This window comes from Marmota flaviventris, chromosome 5 (assembly GCF_047511675.1).
Source record: "Marmota flaviventris isolate mMarFla1 chromosome 5, mMarFla1.hap1, whole genome shotgun sequence".
Lineage (NCBI taxonomy): Eukaryota > Metazoa > Chordata > Mammalia > Rodentia > Sciuridae > Marmota > Marmota flaviventris.
In genome coordinates this window covers 145646043-145664285 of record NC_092502.1, presented here as the reverse complement: position 1 = coordinate 145664285, position 18243 = coordinate 145646043, and the positions used below count along the sequence as shown (strand labels likewise).

The window sequence follows — 18243 nt, the reverse complement described above, 5'->3', positions numbered from 1 at the left end:
GATCCCAGTTAATATTCCTGGGATCCATAGCAAAATCGTGCTGCATCCTGAGGAAAAATGATATATAAGGTGTGTGTATCTTATAAGGTATGCTGCACCCATGGCAGTCATGACACATTATGATTCCTTTTATTAGCAACCATAGAATGCTTCTAAACAGGGGCTGGGTCTGTAGCTAAGTGGTAGAGCACTTGCCTAGCACATGTGAGGCACTGGGTTCCATCCTCAGCACCACATAAAAAATAAATAAATAAGTAAAATAAAGGTGCGTGTGCGTGTGTGCGTGTGTGTGTGTATACATATATATGTATATATATATATATACATATATATGTATATATATATATACATATATATATATATATATATGTATATATATATATACATATATATATATATATATATATATATATATATATATATATATATGTATATATATATTGCTTCTGAACAAGGAGTCTAGACCAGTGCTGCCATTTAATAAGAATTTGCCGAGCCTGGCCAAAAGCTATTTTCTCTATAAAACCTACAAATAACAGTGTAAAATGGATTGGATATGCATAGACTAGAGAAATTTTGATTAAAGAAGGGACAAGGCCAGAGGTAATTTGAAAAAGCAAAAATTTCACAGTTCTCTAATACTTTAGGGAAAGATCTTTTTTTAAAAAAAATTATAATAAACACAATATAATAGTAAGGATCATCACTTACCTCTGCCTCTTTTTTCTTTTTCAGCATTTTTTGTGCCTCAAGTGCTTTCAAAGTACGATTGGATGTAGGTTTAGGAATCTGTATGATGGCTGCTTGGATTTTGGCCATTATTTCATTTTGTCGTCTTCTGCTTAAGCGTTGCTGAGTATCCCATATACATTAATTGAGTTTTTCAGTTTGTCAGAATAATAGGTAATGTAATACATGCACAGATAGACAGACATACAGTTTCTATACTGAAAATTTTAGAACTCAGCAATTGACCAATAGAATAGGTATCGCAACTGTGTAGTTTGGAGGCAGTGGTCAATATGATTTACTTTGAAAATTATAAGGTTGAAACCATTTTGAAGTCCCCAAATATATCTGTCAAGTATGTACATTTTCATCCCACATGATAATACTAAAGGATAATAAAGGTGGTGCAGATATGAATATTATATTGTTTCCCAAGTCCACCTTCTTGATCTACACAATCCAAGAAAGTGAAAATTCCATCCCTGAATATGGTCTGTAGGAAAAACTCAGTCTAGGAATCAGACTCTATGAGGACTCCTGGGAAACCCAATAGAAATGACAGCTCCCCCAAAACCCAGTCACACCTGAACATGAATTAGAGGCTACTTCAGAAACTAAATAGACACCAAATTACGTGTCATTATTGGATCATTTCATCAGTGTATAGTAATTATTTTAAGAAGAAAGGTGCAATTTAAAGTTTTTAAAGCCCCCAAATCTTTAAAATCAGATAAAATATTTTAAAAACAAATGATTTAAGAGGCAACATATGAAACTTACCATGTCTTTACCACTAAAGAATATTAGAACCCATAAGACCATTAGTTTCTACATTCAAGAATCAAAAATATAATTTATCATTAAAAATGTAAAAATTAAGGGCTGGGACTGTCGCTCAGTGGTAGAACAGGTGCCTGGCATGTGTGAGCTACTGGGTTTAATTCTTAGCACTGCATATAAATAAACAAAATAAATGTCTATCAACAACTAAAAAACAAACAGAAAAAACTAAAAAAAAATTTAAATGTAAAAATTATAGATAATTTAAGTTTTTCTCATTTCACACTCTCAACTGTGAATTATTATTTAATTTAAATAAGTTTATCTCTTTTTCTTAAGGAAATCATAGGCTCTCTCTTTTGACTTATTTGCTTCTTATGATCATTTTAAAAATAATTTATTATAGAATATTTAATGGCATCATATTTCCTTTCTCCCAACTTTCTTTGGAAATTTTCTACATTGCACTTGGCACTTTAAAGCTGGACTGGCTGGTCCTATATGAACTAGAGTCCAGCACTTTGTCCCAATTTAAGTAAGAATTTACAAGTGCCCTTCCTCCCAGGCATGTAATAGAAGCATAAGATCTTCTAGAGCTCACAAAATTTAAGTTATATTAATTTCACATATCTTAGGCATAATAATTTAGAAAGTGATTTTACAATAGGAATAACTATAATTCTTTGCCTCCAGTTTACATACTCCATACACTCAGCTACCTCAAATTCTCTTTAAAAGTCTTAAATGATTTGGCTCCTCATTATCCTCTCTTGTCCTTTAATATGCAAATCATTATAGATTTTCAAAGAAATGTGAGAAGTAGAGAGTTAGTCAAAGCAGAAAGCAAGTTGCTGGAAGGAGTTAAGAGATGCTTAAGATGGTTACAAAAGGAAGCAAGCAGAGATTTGACCCACTAGAGGGAAAAGGGGAAGGGTAGGAGTGGAAAAAGGGGGAAATGTCTACTTTCACTCCCTCAGGGTTGACCAAGGTCATGAGCCTTTGATCATCTGGGAAACTAGTAGAAAACCTCCATTGCTAAAGCAATTGAAGGAACTTTCACCATGACAGAGACCAAGTTGTTCTGCCAAGCAGACAGAGAAAGCAGTTATTGTTCTCACTCACCATTGGACTTGATAGACTGCAAGAGTGAGGTTGAGGAGAAGGGGAAAAGGAGGGCAGGGCAAAGTCATGCATCAGTAAAATGCAATTTGTGTTATTTTACTGCTTGTGCAATGTGTACAATAAGCATAAATCTCAAATAGTATACTCTGCACTAATGAATTTCTGGAAAAATTATTCTATAAAAACCTTTCCATACTAAAATATCTTTGTTCTTCCTTGAGTTTTTGAAATCTTTCAAGGTTCTCAAAATGCATTTGGGCAAGTTTTTCTTTCATTTGTGTATATTTTTCTTGAAACCTGTCTGTAACCCGCATCAGATTGAGATTGATTTGACATGGTATTATGCTTTTATTTCTAAATGAAGAAAGTATTTCAAAAGATTTTGTTATTAAAGAATAGAAAGTATATTGTCATTATAAGCATATATAAAATTTGTCTTCAGACTAAAATCTCTTTGAATTGCCCTTGTTGATAGTTAAATTGATTTACCATGTCAATCAATCAGATCTTTAACTGAACTAAGACTATAAAAAGTTATGATTTTAATAGCTCTTTACCAAAGAATCTCATATATGCTTTTATTTTTTCCTTTTTGGTACTGGGGATTGAACCCAGGGTCCTTTTTTTTTTTAACCCACTTAGCTATATTCCCCCATTCTTATACACTGTATACCTCCCCCCACACTTTTTTTAAGACAAGGTCTCACTAAGTTGCTGAGGCTGACCTTGACCTCCTGATTTGGTGGGATTACAGGCATGCTCCATCATGTCTAGTTCATATATACTTCTACACTTAAATTTTTGCCTGAGTTTAATTTTCAGTGAATGGTATTTATATATTTAAAAATACATTTTCACAAAAATGATTTTATAAAACTAATTTCAAATTATAAGAGATAATATAAGAAGACAGATTCTTCCCATTACTTAAGTAACTTCCTAACAAATAATAAAGAAACATTAAAAACTTCCCTCTGGCTGCCTGATTAGATAAGTTAACCAAACCCTTTGTGCACCAGCTTCATCATTTGTAAAATGGGAATGATAAAAGTACCTATTTCATAGGGCTGTTGTGAAGATCAAGTGAGAAAATGTACATAAAGCACTTGGAACAAGACTTGCACATCACTATGTACATTCATTACATTTCATCATTACTAATTTTACTATCTAATGGGCACATGCATCTCTGCCAACTGGCATCAAAGAGACAGCTCTACTTCTTGTCTAAGCTCGTTTCTCCTCTACACAAACCACTGATGGCCTCCTCCTCTTTTCTTCCCCAGAGGACCTCTTTCCATTTGGTCCTTATGTCCATCTCTGGCCACTGACTCCTTTTGTCAATGGGCAAGTTGGCCCAGTTTCTATATCCATTAAATATAATCTCACACTTGCCTTGAGCTACCATTTTTATTTTCCCATTTCCTGTACTTCTACATTTCTTGAAAGAATAATCCATGCTCTCTTCTTCCTCATCTCCAGCTTCTTCCTCAAATCACTGCAATCTATACCTCTCCGTGGAAATATTTTTCTGTCCTTAAAATGTAAAGTATAAAAGGGTTGTGGACTTTCCCTTGTTGTTTACTTGTAAGTGTTTGTTATGAATATCTGTTTAATGAACAAATGATTGACTTTGTGTTATGGTTTAGATATGAGTTGCCCCCCAAAAGCGCTTGTGTGTAAGACAATGCAAGGAAGTTCAGAGGTGATATGATTGGGTTATGAGAGCCTTAACCTAATCCCAGCATTAGTCCACTGATACGGATTAACTGGGCAGTAACTACAGCAGGTAAGGTGTAGTTGGAGGAAGTAGGTCACCGGGGGCATGCCTTTCGGTTTATATTTTGTTCCTAGTGAGCAAAGGTCTCTCTCTTCTTCCTTGTTGCCATGTCCTGAGCTGCCGTCCTCTGCCATGCCCTTTGCCATGATGTTCTGCCTCACCTCAGACACAGATATGGAGCTGACCATCTAGGGACTGAGACCTATGAAACCATGAGCCCCAGATACACTTCCTCTCCTGTGTTGTTCTTAACAGATCCTTTGGCCACAGTGATGAAAAAGCTGAGTAAAACACTCTGGAAGTCAGCCCTGACAAACATTGAGCTTAATGGGCTCTTGTTTGTCCTCGTCTATAGCAATTCTTCCAACACTTGTGCCAACTGCTCTAAGTTTATTGTATATTATCCTTTTGAAGCTACACAAAAGCCAAATGCTAAAGCAGGTAGAGATAATCATCCTTGTTTTTACGGTTGGGAAATTGAAGTTAGTGTTTTTCAGGGAGTGGCTTAATGTGAACAAGCTTGAAGTAAGCGAAGGAGGAAGGATATAATCCTGAATTATTTGGTTTAAGCCTCATTTAATTTCTAGTTCATCCATGCGTTCATTTTGCAGCAGTAGAAGGATGTCCATTTAAAATGTAAGATAGAAAATGGAGGTGGCCATCATATCTATTATATCATTTTTGCTTCATATATTAAATTTTAAAATTTAATTATCTCCACATATATTTAGTGCTTTGCATCAGTGCAGCACTCACCATTAATCCAGAGGCTTGGAAAGGTAATGGACTTTACTCACCATAAAGAAATAGCATAGGAACTGGAGAGAATTGTCAACTAAAAAGTTGTATCAATTTATTAAAACACAATTAGGGAATTTTCCAGTGTCAAAATTAGAGAATTTTCCAATACACTGTTCTAGAGTGTATTCCTTGAATCTGAGGTATTAAAAACCTTGTGGTCATATAAGCAGATAATGAACAGTTAGCCAACAATAACAGCATTGGGAACTTAACACCCACAGAGTGAGAATTACCTGTGCCCCAGAAGTTTCAAAGGAAGGATCTTTGTGTAATGGGAAGCTGAACAGAAGAGATGGGACAGGGAAGTTCAGAGGGAAAAGAGATGGAAAAGGTGACTTTGGGTGGAAGGGAAAGTGGAGCAGGAATACACAAGTCATTCAAGAATACTCTGTCAATCAGCATAGAAGAAGTAAAAACTTTATGCGGAGGATGGTGAAGAAATAAAGTTAGAAACATTGGTTGACAATGTTTAGTGAATTATTTTGAAGGCCAGTCTAAATTAGAGTTAGGATATATGTAAAATTGAAGATTTCTGAGCCAAGGAAGAACCCAGTGAGTCTAGAATTTAGGGGAGATTCATCTAGCAGTGGATTAGCCTCTGGCAGAAAGTCTGAAGCTCAGGAAATATGTTAGTAGACAGTTGCAATAGCTAAAAGGAGATTTGAGTGGTGTAAGAGGGGGAGAAATGGAAGAGAAGAGCAGACACAAGAAGGGAACAGGAAGAGAATTTGATAAACTAGTGGCAATGTGGACAGGAGAGAGGGATATATCAAAGTGGATAAATAAGTCCAAAATATTAACATAAATAAACCCGAAATATGGCCAGTAACACACATAGAGACATATATACCCAGTGCAGCTTCTTTGAGAATATAATGTCACTGGTCACTGTCATTTTTCTTGACCAAGTTTTACATTGCAACATGCCTATTTGGTTTCTTTATGTACCTACCTCTCGAAAAGCCTCACTTTTCATGTTTTGAAGCCTGAAACACCCCAGGGGCTGCATTGATTGCATTTCTACTGCAGTCCGTTCACTTTTCTTCTTTTTCTGAAGAGCAATGTACAATTGATATAAAAGCTTTGTTGCTGCCCCAGGCTTTTCTGTGATGATGCTGTGGGCCACATTCTGATCAAATTGAACACCCAGAAGGTGAAATGTTGGCTCCAATCGGGAAAAATTATTAAGCCTGGCAGTTGAAATTCTGGAAGTTAAAAATAGTTTACATAATTAGATACCAGCACTGAATTAAAAACAAATACTAGACATATGGTCATGATACAGTATTATGAATTATCACATATTCTTTTAAATGTATCATTTCTCTATAGAATCCCTGAATAATTAAAATACACTGTTTTTTTTTACTAGCCATATATACCTGAAATTCCATTCATTTATTTCCCCTGAGTTTCTAAAATTCCTAGATTTTACAAATTTTTAATTTAAATTTACAATAGAATTTTTTTATAGAAAGTCGATACAGAAACAGACAACCAAATGATTTCTTCTACATAGAAAAATTTAACTAGAATTTTAAAAATTATTTTTAACTTAGAAGAAAAAAATTACAATCTAAATATCTAATTCTTTAAATTGTATTTTTGTTAAGAGTCTAAAAATAGTCCTGTTTCAATACCAATTCAAACAATGATCCTCCTAGGCAATATCAATAATATTTAAGTAATATTAGCTAGGCAATCTAATTAATTATGTTTTTCTACTATACAACTTATATTACTACTTTATAAATTGAAAAAACTTTCTGACTAGAAGCTACATTTACTTTTGAATGACTTATTATCACATTAGCCTCACATTTTAGAAGAAATCCGTTAAACTTTTATTTAGTAATCTACTCTTAATTAACAACCTTTTAAAAAAAGTATCCATTACGTGCCAGGGATTGGTTTGCTTATTAAATTTAACAAAACTTTAAATATTTGTTGAAGTGTTATACAGATAAATAGGATGTAGTCACTGGCCTTCAGAAGTTCACAGTAAAAAAAAAAAAAAAAAAAAAAACAGATAAACCAACAAGTAGAAATAAACTGAGGTAAGTATTTTAAAAGAGGTCTCAAGTGAGCTAGGTTAACGAGCTTTTAAGCTGATGGCAGTCAGAGGGTAAGATACATCGCATGCATTTTCAACTCTTGTGCCTCTTAAGGGTTTGTTGGAGGTTCTGGCAGGAAACTGTCCCCCACAGGTTGTCTTCTCCCAGTCTGTGGCTCCAGGAGGGATACACATGCAGTGGTGAGGCAGGAAGGCCACACCCACCTGGTCAGCCAGATCAGCCAATCCACTCTGAAGATCAGTGGGGTGGCAAATGTCCAGATGTTTCTCTTTATGATCAAATTGGATACAAACAATCAATTTTAGCCACTGGCCTGATTTCTGATAATATTTGGGTGACAATTTTTAATGGAAAAAAATATACCAAGTCTACTTGAATGTAAGTCAAACAACCTATTTCCCACGAAAAATGGTAGCTCGGAACAGAAAGTGTTGCCATATATTTGAATGAGTATTTAAAAAAAAAAAAAAAAAAAACCTTCCTAGGAGTCCAAAGTGCTTCACCCATTATGTAATTTAGAAAGGTAGGGACTGAGTCATCTGTCAGAGTTTTGTTCTGGGTCATAAATGTGGGCTGCAAAGGTTGGGGCACCATAGTTCAGTAGGGAAAATACATAAGTAAACATTACCCATTTCCAAAGTTTGGCAAAGCTTAGCCCTTCATCCAAAAAAAGAACACCCTCTGCCTTTCCCTCACTTGTATTATGTGGCTCCCAGAATGCAGTATAAACCTGGAAATAGGTTTTAAAATAGCTTTTATGAACTGGCAAGGTATCCAAGCATTACAATATTTCTCCATGGAAGCTTTTATGAATATTCCAAATTTCCATCCAATCTAAATTTGGGGAACATAACTTCTGTGTACTTTAGTGGTAGTCCATGTTTGTTCAAATGTGTGATTTACATAACAGGATAAACAGTGTTCTTGAGTGCAGGGAAACCCCTGGGACATTTTTGCTCTGGAGACAGAGCGTATGATGTAAAGGATGGCCTCTGAGGGAATAAGGAATTGGTCTGGGAAAGTCTTGCTTTCTACTTGCAGTCCTTATTTGTCAAGGGACTACCGCTCCTCTCCTTCCTGCCAACTGGTGAGAGATATGACCTTTTTGCAAGATAAGTAGAAGCTGTCCTCCCCAAAAGATTCTTTCTTATTTATTTCTTTTTCTTTTAACTAATTTGCTCATTATTTGCCCTTTTGGAACATTTTTTTGCCAGAAAAAATACTCTAAAGCAACAAAATCTTTTAGAGTCAGATGAGTTATTCTTAGTTATTTCTCAGACAAATAGTTGCAAGTTATTAGTTGCATATAGCTTAGGGTTTTCATTTTAGATGAAGGAAATTAAAAATATTAGACATGATGCTCATGTCATAGGCCCTAGCACTAGAGTTGCCTTAAAAATAGACTTTCAGGAAAAAGATCCTATTCCACACCTGTTACACTATTATGAAAGTCATGTCATGGATTTACTCATCCTTGCCTTATTGAAAAGACCATGAACCCTGGAAAAAAGTGAGTTGCTCCAAGAACTGAAAATGGATGATATTTGTTTGTTAACATATGTAACTACTGCTTCACAGATTAAAGAAAGAAGTGATTTTTGGTGGAAGTGGAAGTCCTTCAAGAACAAGCAGGGCTGCTGCATTTGAAGTTAGTTACACAGGACACCTATCCAAACATGGGGCAAGAGCATGAGATCCGTTCCATTCTCAACTTGCCAAGCCTTGTCCCTAGTGTACGACTGCTCTACACAAAAAGGAGATCTGTGTCCTTTGTACAAAGATTTCCCTGTTCACCAAGACCTGCATCTTTACAAATTGTGTCAATCCTGACAGGAATCCTGTTTCTTATTTCTTATTCCGTACAAAACCTCTTTGTGACCCTGCCAACAAGAACCAATTTAGAACAGTAGGTATAGGGCACTGGTTCCAGGACTCCTAGTCAATGTCAAAATCCTTAGTTGCCTATAAAATAGCACAGCATTTGCATATGATCCTGACACATTCTCTCCTGTAATTTAAAATCATCTCTAGATTACTTGCAATACCCAGTTCAGCACATTCTATGTAAACAGATGTTATACTGTAACAAAGAATAATGACAAGGGGATAAAAGGGACTGTGCATGTTCAGAACCAGTGTGATTTTCTTTTTTCATTTTTTAAAAAATATCTTCAACCCACAATTGGTTTAATCCACAGATGCAGAATGTGGGTATGGAGGGTCCACTGGTGTCTCTAAAATACTGCACAAGTGAACTGGCTGCTCAGTATGGTCCTTTAACTTCTCTCAACAAGCATACTTTTTATATAAATTATTTATTCACTAGGTAAAAAGAATTGTGGATCATCTATGAGCCAGCGACAATGCTTGAAGTACACAAAAATAAACACAATCTGCAACTTCAGTATCTTTATAATCCAGCTGAAGAGCAAACCTTCCTTCAGCTATTTGTCAAATGTTTGTGGGGCCATTTTTTTTTGTGGCAGTCACTCAAAAAGAACTTAGATATATAAATATTCATGATGTAATGTGACAAGGAGAGAAATGTCCAAATTGTTTAAGAGCAAAGAAAAATAGGAAAACAGATCTGCTGGGGTGGATAAAGAAGGTGTGAATTTTTAGTTGATCCTAAGGATGAATAAGAGTTTCTCATAGTGGGAGTGCAAGGAAAACAAAGGTAAAAGGCAGAACAAACATGACACATGTATAGACCAGAGGAGCAGCAAACATAGGATAAGAAGCTGCATAGGGCTGAGAGGTCAGGCGGAGGAGGCAGCTGGGGCTAATTGTGAGGAACTTAAAAGCCTTTCTCTTGAAGGAGAGATGTGTGATGTGAGATGAAGGTACAGATTAGAACGTTACCTAGTACCCTGAAACCTAAGATATCAACTAGGATACTCAGAGAGAGGTTTGTTTGGCATGAAAGTATATTTGCACTTTATTGCTTCTCCTGTATCATAAAATCCTTACCAGAGCAACTAAGCTTGCATTATCTGGATGTGTAAAAGAATAACTCACCTCCAGAGGGAAAGTATCAGAGATTCTTTTTCCCAGAAATATCACAATGTAGACATGGTTCCTTGGAGACCTACCACGAAGGTAAATACAACTAAGGAATACTTGAATGGAAAGTGTCAGGAGGAGGTCCAGTCCCTCACATCCCTTGAGGTATTGTGCAAGAAGGAAGTAAAGGCTAATGCAGATCTGTGAACTGCCAAAGCACCGAAAGCCTGCCTCAACACAGTCATAGTCTCTCAGCAAAGAACCACGATTGGCTCAAGATGTTTAAAGACATCCCTGTTCATTAGGTGACTGACAAGATAATCAAGCAGTGAATTCAGTCACTGTATAAAACAAGGAATTCTGACTTTATAGGTCTTTAGGCAAACCAAAAGCAGCAGCAGCAGCAATAATAGCCAAACCCAAGGAGGTATAATCATCTAAGTTGCCACATTACATTATTTTAAATGTCCAGTTTTCAAGAACTGAGGCACACAAAGAAACAAGAAGGTAGGCCATACATGAACAAAGGGAATCAGTAGAAACTTTCTGAGGAAGCCCAGGACAAAGACCTTCAGTAGACTATTATAAATATGTTCAAACCCCAGAGGAAACCTTTTTTTTTTTAAAAAAAAAAAAGTCAAAAGCATGAGAAGAATGTCTCAACAAAAGAGAAGATCAATAAAACATAGAAATTGTAAAAATAAGAATCAAGTGAAATTCTGAAATTTAATAATACTATATTCACGAGAAGAGTTGAACAGCAGATTTGACTGGATAGGAGAAAGAATCAGAAAACTAATAGTTCAACTGAAATTATTTGGGGGGAGAACAATAAGAGAAAAGAATGAAGAAAATTGAGCAGAACTTCAAAACACATAAATTCACTCTATCATGAGAAAAACATCAGACAAATTCCAGGTAGGGGACAAGCTACAAAATCTTGACTAGTGTACTTCAAAATTGTTAAGATCATCAAATCCAAAGAAAATCTGAGAAAGTATACACAACCAAGCAAAGCCTAAGGAGACAGACATGTCTATTAACATAATTTGGTAAACTAGATGGAATAATGGAACAAAAATACTTTAGGTAAAATTGAAGAAACTTTCAGTGTTATACAGACTTTATTTGATAGAAATGTATCTATATGGTTGTATTGACTGTAATGAATGCACTATACCAAACTAAGATGCTAATAGTGTAAGCTAGATATAAATGATCTGAGAATTCTCTCACAATTTTTCTATAAATCTAAAACCACTCCAACACAAAAAGTTTTACAAATGAACAAAGCCTCAAAGACCTATGGGATATTATCAAACACTACCATACATATTATGGGAATCCCAAAAGGCAACAGAAGAGATAAAAAAGCAGAAAGAATATTTTGAGAAATTAGGGCCAAAAATCTTTACACATTTGATGAAAAACATGTATCTGCACATTCAAGAAACTCAATGAACTCCAAGCAGGTTAGTCTCAAAGAGATCTATGCTTACACAATAATCAAGCAGCAAGTGAAAAACAAGTCACCACATACAAGGGATTCTAAATAAAATGAACCGCTGACTTCTTGTCATACACTTGGGAGGCAAGAAGACAGGAGGGGCATGCCATGTTCAAAGTGCTAAAAAGGAAAGACTGCTAACCAAGAATTCTACATTCAGCAAAACTATACATTAAAATTAAAGGATAAATGAAAACTGAGAGAATGTGTTGTCAGCATACCTGCCATACAAGAAATACTAAGGGAACTCTTAAAACTAAATGAAAGAACAATAAACAGTAACTTGAATCCTATGAGAAATAAAGAACATCAGCAGAGGTTATTACACAGAGAAATGAAAGATAGTTTATATGTGTTTTTGTTTATAACTGTTTTCTTCTATTTAATTTGAAAGATAATTAATTACGTAAGACAATAATTATGAAACTGAGTTGTTGGTCTTTGATGTAATTTGTATGCCAATAAGAGCACAAAGAAATGGAGGGATAACTAGGCTACATTGAACCAAAGTTTTTGTATACTATTAAAATTAAATTAATGTTTATATGAACTAACTTGATTTAACTTCAAATATTAATTGTAATGCTATGTCAACCACTAAAAGCTCTCAAAAATAATGAAATAAATAATCAAATTAAGGTTGTGTTAGAAAATATTTATTCAACATAAGAGAAGGCAGTAATGGAGTAGCCAAAATGATAATACATACAAAAACAAATAGCAAAATGGCAAACTTAAATTCTACTTCTTCCATAACTACATTAAAAAAGATGATTAAATAGCTATAATTACAAAGTAGGTATCAGAATAATGGATATGTGATTCAATTATGTGCTATTTGTAAGAAAATGTACTTTAGATCAAAAGACACAAATTTATTGAAAGTTAAAGGTTGGAAAAACATGTCATGCAAAAGTAACTAAAAGAAACCTGAAGCATACTTCTAAATAAAAATGGATGAAAGGCAGTAGAATACAACAGACACTAGTATGGCAGTATGTAAAAATGTGGATGTATAACTGATGTGATTCTGCAATCTGTATACGGGGTAAAAATGGGAGTTCATAACCCACTTGAATCAAATGTATCAAATATGATATGTCAAGAGCTATGTAATGTTTTGAACAACTAATAATAAAAAAAATGGATGGGAAGAAATAACAGGGAAAATTAGAATATTCTTTGAGACAAATAAAGATATGAAATAGTCTTTCAAAATTATGGGTTGCAGTTAATGCAGTGATTAAAGAGCCACAAATGCACATATTAAAAAGGAAGATCTCAAAAAAGCTAAATATCCATATCAAGAAACTAGAAAAAGAGAAAATAAACCCAAATGAAGCAGATACGCATAAATAATGATGATCATAGCTGAGTAAATTTAATAGCAAGTAGAAAAATATATAGTTGGCGCTTAATAAAGTTTGCAAATCAAGAAAAAAGAGAAGACTCAAATTACTAAAATCATGAAAGAAAAACATTGTCCAGATCTTACAGAAATGAAAAGAACTTAATTTATAAAGAGATACAAAAACCACAAGTGACCAAAAAAAAAAAAAAAAAAAAAGGTTAGTTGGAATTCATCAAAATGACTGTGCCTCAAGAATACCATTAAGAAAGTAAACATTTAATCTGATTTGTGGGAAAATATTTACAGCTTTTTTATTTGACAAAGAACTTTATATGTAAATAATATTTATAATTCAACTAAAACACTGACAGCAAAATACAACCTAATTTAAAAATCTGTGAAAGATCTCATCAAATATTACATCAATGAGTCTATGAAAATAACTAATATGCAAATGAAAAACTGTTCAACATCATTTGTCATTAGAGAAATGCAAATCAAAATCATAACGAGATGCAACTTCACCCCCACCCAGAGGGTTGTAATGAAAAATATAGAAATTAGCAAGCCTTGATGAGGATGTGGAGAAACTGATACCCTCATATACTGCTAGTAGGAATTTAAATGGTATAGGTGCTTTAAAAAGCTGTTTAGGTGTTCCTCAAAGTGTAAACATAGACTATATAGTGCAACAATTCTTCTCCTTGGCATATGCCCAAGAGGAATAAAAACATTCCTGCAAAAATAGTGTTCAAAATCAAAAAGTGGAAACTCAATTATCCATTCATGGACAGATGGGTAAGCAAAATGTGGCATGGCACATCCAGTTAAGTGAAATTAATCAACAAGTAAATAGAAATGAAGAAGACAATATGAATGAACCTTGAAAACATTATTGTAAGTGGAAGAAGTCACACAAAATGTCATATTTCATTATATGAAATAGGCAAATACGTAGAGACAGAGATAGATTAGTGGGCATCAGGGGCTCAGTGGTCAGTGATAATGGTTGCAAATATTCTAAGTATGTGAATATACTAAAATCCATTAATTAATTGTAAACTTCAAAATGGTGAATTGTGGTATAAGAAATATATTTCAATAAAGCTGCTAAAACAAAAATATGGATTTTTATTATGAGTTAAGTTATGCTTTATATTTTTAAAACAAAGAATAATACTAATTGACCACCCAGGACACCATATGCTGCTCCTTTTCTTCTCTTAAAATGAGAAAGAATCAATTAACAAAAGAAAAGTAATTGAGCTTAAGACTCAGAAAAATGGAAGACATAAAAATAAGTGCTATGGGACATGAGGTCTTGCTGCACCTTTGAACTTTCCCTTATACTGACAGGACAGAAAGAAAGCACATGTGAGGTAGCAACCATTCCCATGCTAATCATCTGCTTGGCTGGTTTAGGTTTGGAAGAAATTTTATGATTGATTCTTTAAAATTTATTTTGAATATTCTAAATGCCAAAGGAATTGACTTTTTTAAGTAAAAAATTATCTTACTGACCTGCTTTCTGAAAACTCTGAAAAATCATCCTGAAGTTCAAACTTGTGTAGAACTTCTCCAATTAGGTAGCCACTGGAAAATGCCTTTGCAAATGCCTTGGGACCTGAATTTTAAATCATTGACATAGAAAAGTAAAAATCAAGTCACACTATAATTTAAACGTAGAGTTAAAAACCACATAATTTAATTTGAACTTAAAATGCCACAACTATATTTCTAGAAACAACTTTTAATAGTCAAAGTAAATGTGTAACAGTAGACATTAAAATGCCCAAGTATAAATCAATAATTGATGATCTACAAGCTTTTGAGAGAACAGAAAGAACATTTTTGATTAAAATTAAACAAAGCATAACCCCCCAAATTATAAGTAACCTTAGATCTAAGTATAAACCTTGAATATATTTTATAAAAGCACTCTATTTTAGTTATTCATATAACCTATGATGATAGTATATTCTGGCTAATTGAAGTGCAATTCATCTTTTAAAAATAACAATTTGTTTTTAACCTTAAAACAATGGAAAGTTTACTGAAATAATATGCACCTTTTTATAGAAACCCTATTAAACATAATCAAGCTTTTGCTTTGTGGTTCATTAGGGTCACAGAGGTCCAGTTCTTGTCCTATTCAACAATGGCACTATACCAGAGGAAAAATATCTTTGGAGCCAGAAACATCTCTATTGGAATCTTGGCTCTCTTGCCCCTTACTTGCTATGCGATCTTGGGCAAGCAGTTTAACCTTCCTGTGTTTCTGTCTCTTTGTCTCTAGAACAGAGATAACTATATCTGTGTCTTATCTTGGAGAGTTATTTGAATTATTAATTAAGTTTATTTTTAACTAATAGGTATAAACAAAAATTGTACTTCTTATTGATGGGGTAACTTGTGATGTTCTGATACGTGAATATACTCTACACTGTATAATATTTAAATCGGGTTATACATAGCTATGTCCTCAGATCATTTCTTTATGGTAAAAACTTTCAAAATCCTCTTTTGTTAAGCTTTTTGAAACACATAGTCCATTACTGTTATCTGTAGTTCTCCTTCTGTGCCACAGCACACCAGAACTTGTTGGCCTATCTAATGCAGCTTAGTACTCACTGCGCAATTTCCCCACCTATCTCTGCTCCCCGCCCTCCCCAGACTCTGGTTGCTGCCATTCTATTCTTAATTTCTTCGGGATCAACTTTCTTAGATTCCACATATGAGTGAGAGCAGAATTACTTGTCTTTCTGTGCCTGGCTTATTTCACATAACAAAATTATTTCCACTTCTACTAACGTTGTCTTGAATAATAGGATTTCATCTTTTTTGTTCATCCTAGTAGTATTTTATCATGGACAATGGACAGCCTTTTTTTTTCCTTTCCTTCTTTCCTTCCTTCCTTCTTTCCTTTCTTTGTTTCTTTCTTTCTCTTTATTTTTCTGGGGATTTAACTCAGGGGTGCTTTACCACTGATCTGTAGCAAACCCCTATGATGATGATGATGATGATGATGATGATGATTTTGAAGCAGGGTCTTGCTAAGTTGCTTAGAGTATCTCTAAGTTACAGAACTTGTGATTCTCCTGTGTCAGCTTCCCCAGTTACTGGGATTATAGCCATTGCCACCACACCCTGCATGGAGAGCCATTTTGAAGACTGCAGATAATATATGAGAATTGTTGAGTATAATACCTATCACATAGTAGGCATATAATAGGAGAAATTTAAGTATTTAATAGAATTTTCTTTCTTTAACAATGTCCTTAGTTTTAGGTCACTTGTATATTTAATGAAGTGAAGGATAGTTATCATATTTAAGGGCAATACACAAAATTGATAGACAAAATAAATAATATTTTTATAAGCCAAATAATTTCTCACATGATTTTTATATCCTCCACAAATCTTCAACATGTTGCCATCATTTAGACAGCAGCAGTGAATCCCCCAGCACCACACACATACACACACACACACAAAAAAAAAAAAAAAACACCACTGTCTGTCTCTGTAGTATCACAGACTCAGTTGTATCGGTCCTTCTATTTTGTCTATTGGGCTAATAACAAGTAGGCTTATTGAATATGCAGAATAATAGTGTATCCTGATTTGCAGGAGGTAAGGTGAGTTACCTGGTGAAGGCCCCTGCCCAGACACCTCACTCAGATGACTCCATGTCATCAGCAGTAGAAGACTATATTCAAGACTTTGTTAATATTTGTTCTCAAAGTACTTTAAAGTTTGAATAATGTTCCAATCCTTAAGTTGAATCAATACAATACTAAAGTAGTTTTAAGAGATGCAAATTATTTCCTTTGATTCTATTTCCTCAAGGTAAGCTTCTGAACTAAACAGCATTCAAATCTATTGATTATGGTTATGTAATTTTCAATTTATAACAGAAAATAAAGGGTAGTAAACTGTCAAAAACTGATTTGGTATATGAATCTCTTTAACAAGAAAATAAATAAAAATTTTATAAGCTCCAGGAAAATAAACTATTCAAATCACCTAAACTTACACTCAGATATCTAGTTCATAGGAGGAGTCTCAGGTCAGAAAATGATCTTCCTCTAAAAACAGGGTACATTCTTTTACAGTTGATGGTCTGGTGCTTTTTTTTTATCAGTCATATGAGTCTTTGCAAAACAGTGTCTTTATCTGAGTTTCCAGTGTTACTCAGGAGAAAATACACATAGAGAACAGGTACCTTCTAAAAAGAATTTGTAATTCATGGCAAACACTAGCTCTGGTGTGCAGGTTGGATACCCTTAAAGTTGTATTTCATAATCAAGGCACTGAACTGTCCCTACTTGAACATGGTACCACCTGAATACCATAGTGCCTTGTGATGTTACTAAAATGAGAGGATTGGCTGGATCTTACACTAAATGCCATCTGATACTTGGCCAATGCCTTTGGGCATCAGACCTTGGTAGTCTGAAGCAACTGAAATCCAAATGTCTCTTTCTGACTGCAAAAGGCAGAAATGAGACATCACCTCCTCTGTATCACTGCTGCTTTCATTGTCCAGTGTGGACCCTCACTGCAAGCTGCCAAGGTTGTTCCCTGGCCTGGCTGCCACCCTGTCCTCCACGTGTCATCTGGCCTACTCTGTGCCTTCTGCCCCTTCTGTTGGTTGCTCCCTTCTTCCAGTCTCCTCTGCCTCTCTGCCCACTAGCCCATCCATACTCTCTTAGTTTTCTGAAGTGTGATTGGCAAAATGCTGTCATTAAACCATGGATATATCTTTCTTTCTGGTTCTAGGCCATCAGGCTTTGGTCTAGTTTTTGGCTTATTGCTTTCTTTTTTAGGAGCTGTTGCTACTTCATCTTCAGGTAATCTCCTTTCCACATCTCTCTGGGGCTTGCACTGTGCCTGATGCTCATGTTGATTGAACACTGGAAGTCTAGCCCATGAATAACCAGGGGATAGCCAAATCCTATTCTGTCACCCTCGATGTAGCAGACAAATGGTCTGTAGTAAGCTATTTGCTACAAAAAGGTCACTTGAAAAAATAAAATCATAATCCATTTCCTTTGAAATGGCATAGCATATTAATAAGGCAATTCTGATATGG

The 18243-nt window shown here is 34.6% G+C and overlaps 1 protein-coding gene across 1 annotated transcript in view; it reads right to left on the bottom strand.

Moving 5' to 3' along the window:
- Positions 1–18243, bottom strand: part of Spef2 (sperm flagellar 2) — a 168564-nt gene that overhangs the window by 145649 nt on the left and 4672 nt on the right. Inside the window, exons 2-4 of the mRNA XM_027936256.2 lie at positions 14670–14772; positions 6165–6417; positions 712–852 (exon numbers count right to left, since the gene is read on the bottom strand). Coding sequence (XP_027792057.2) covers positions 712–852; positions 6165–6417; positions 14670–14772 — 497 coding nt within the window. The remainder of the gene's footprint in view (positions 1–711; positions 853–6164; positions 6418–14669; positions 14773–18243) is intronic.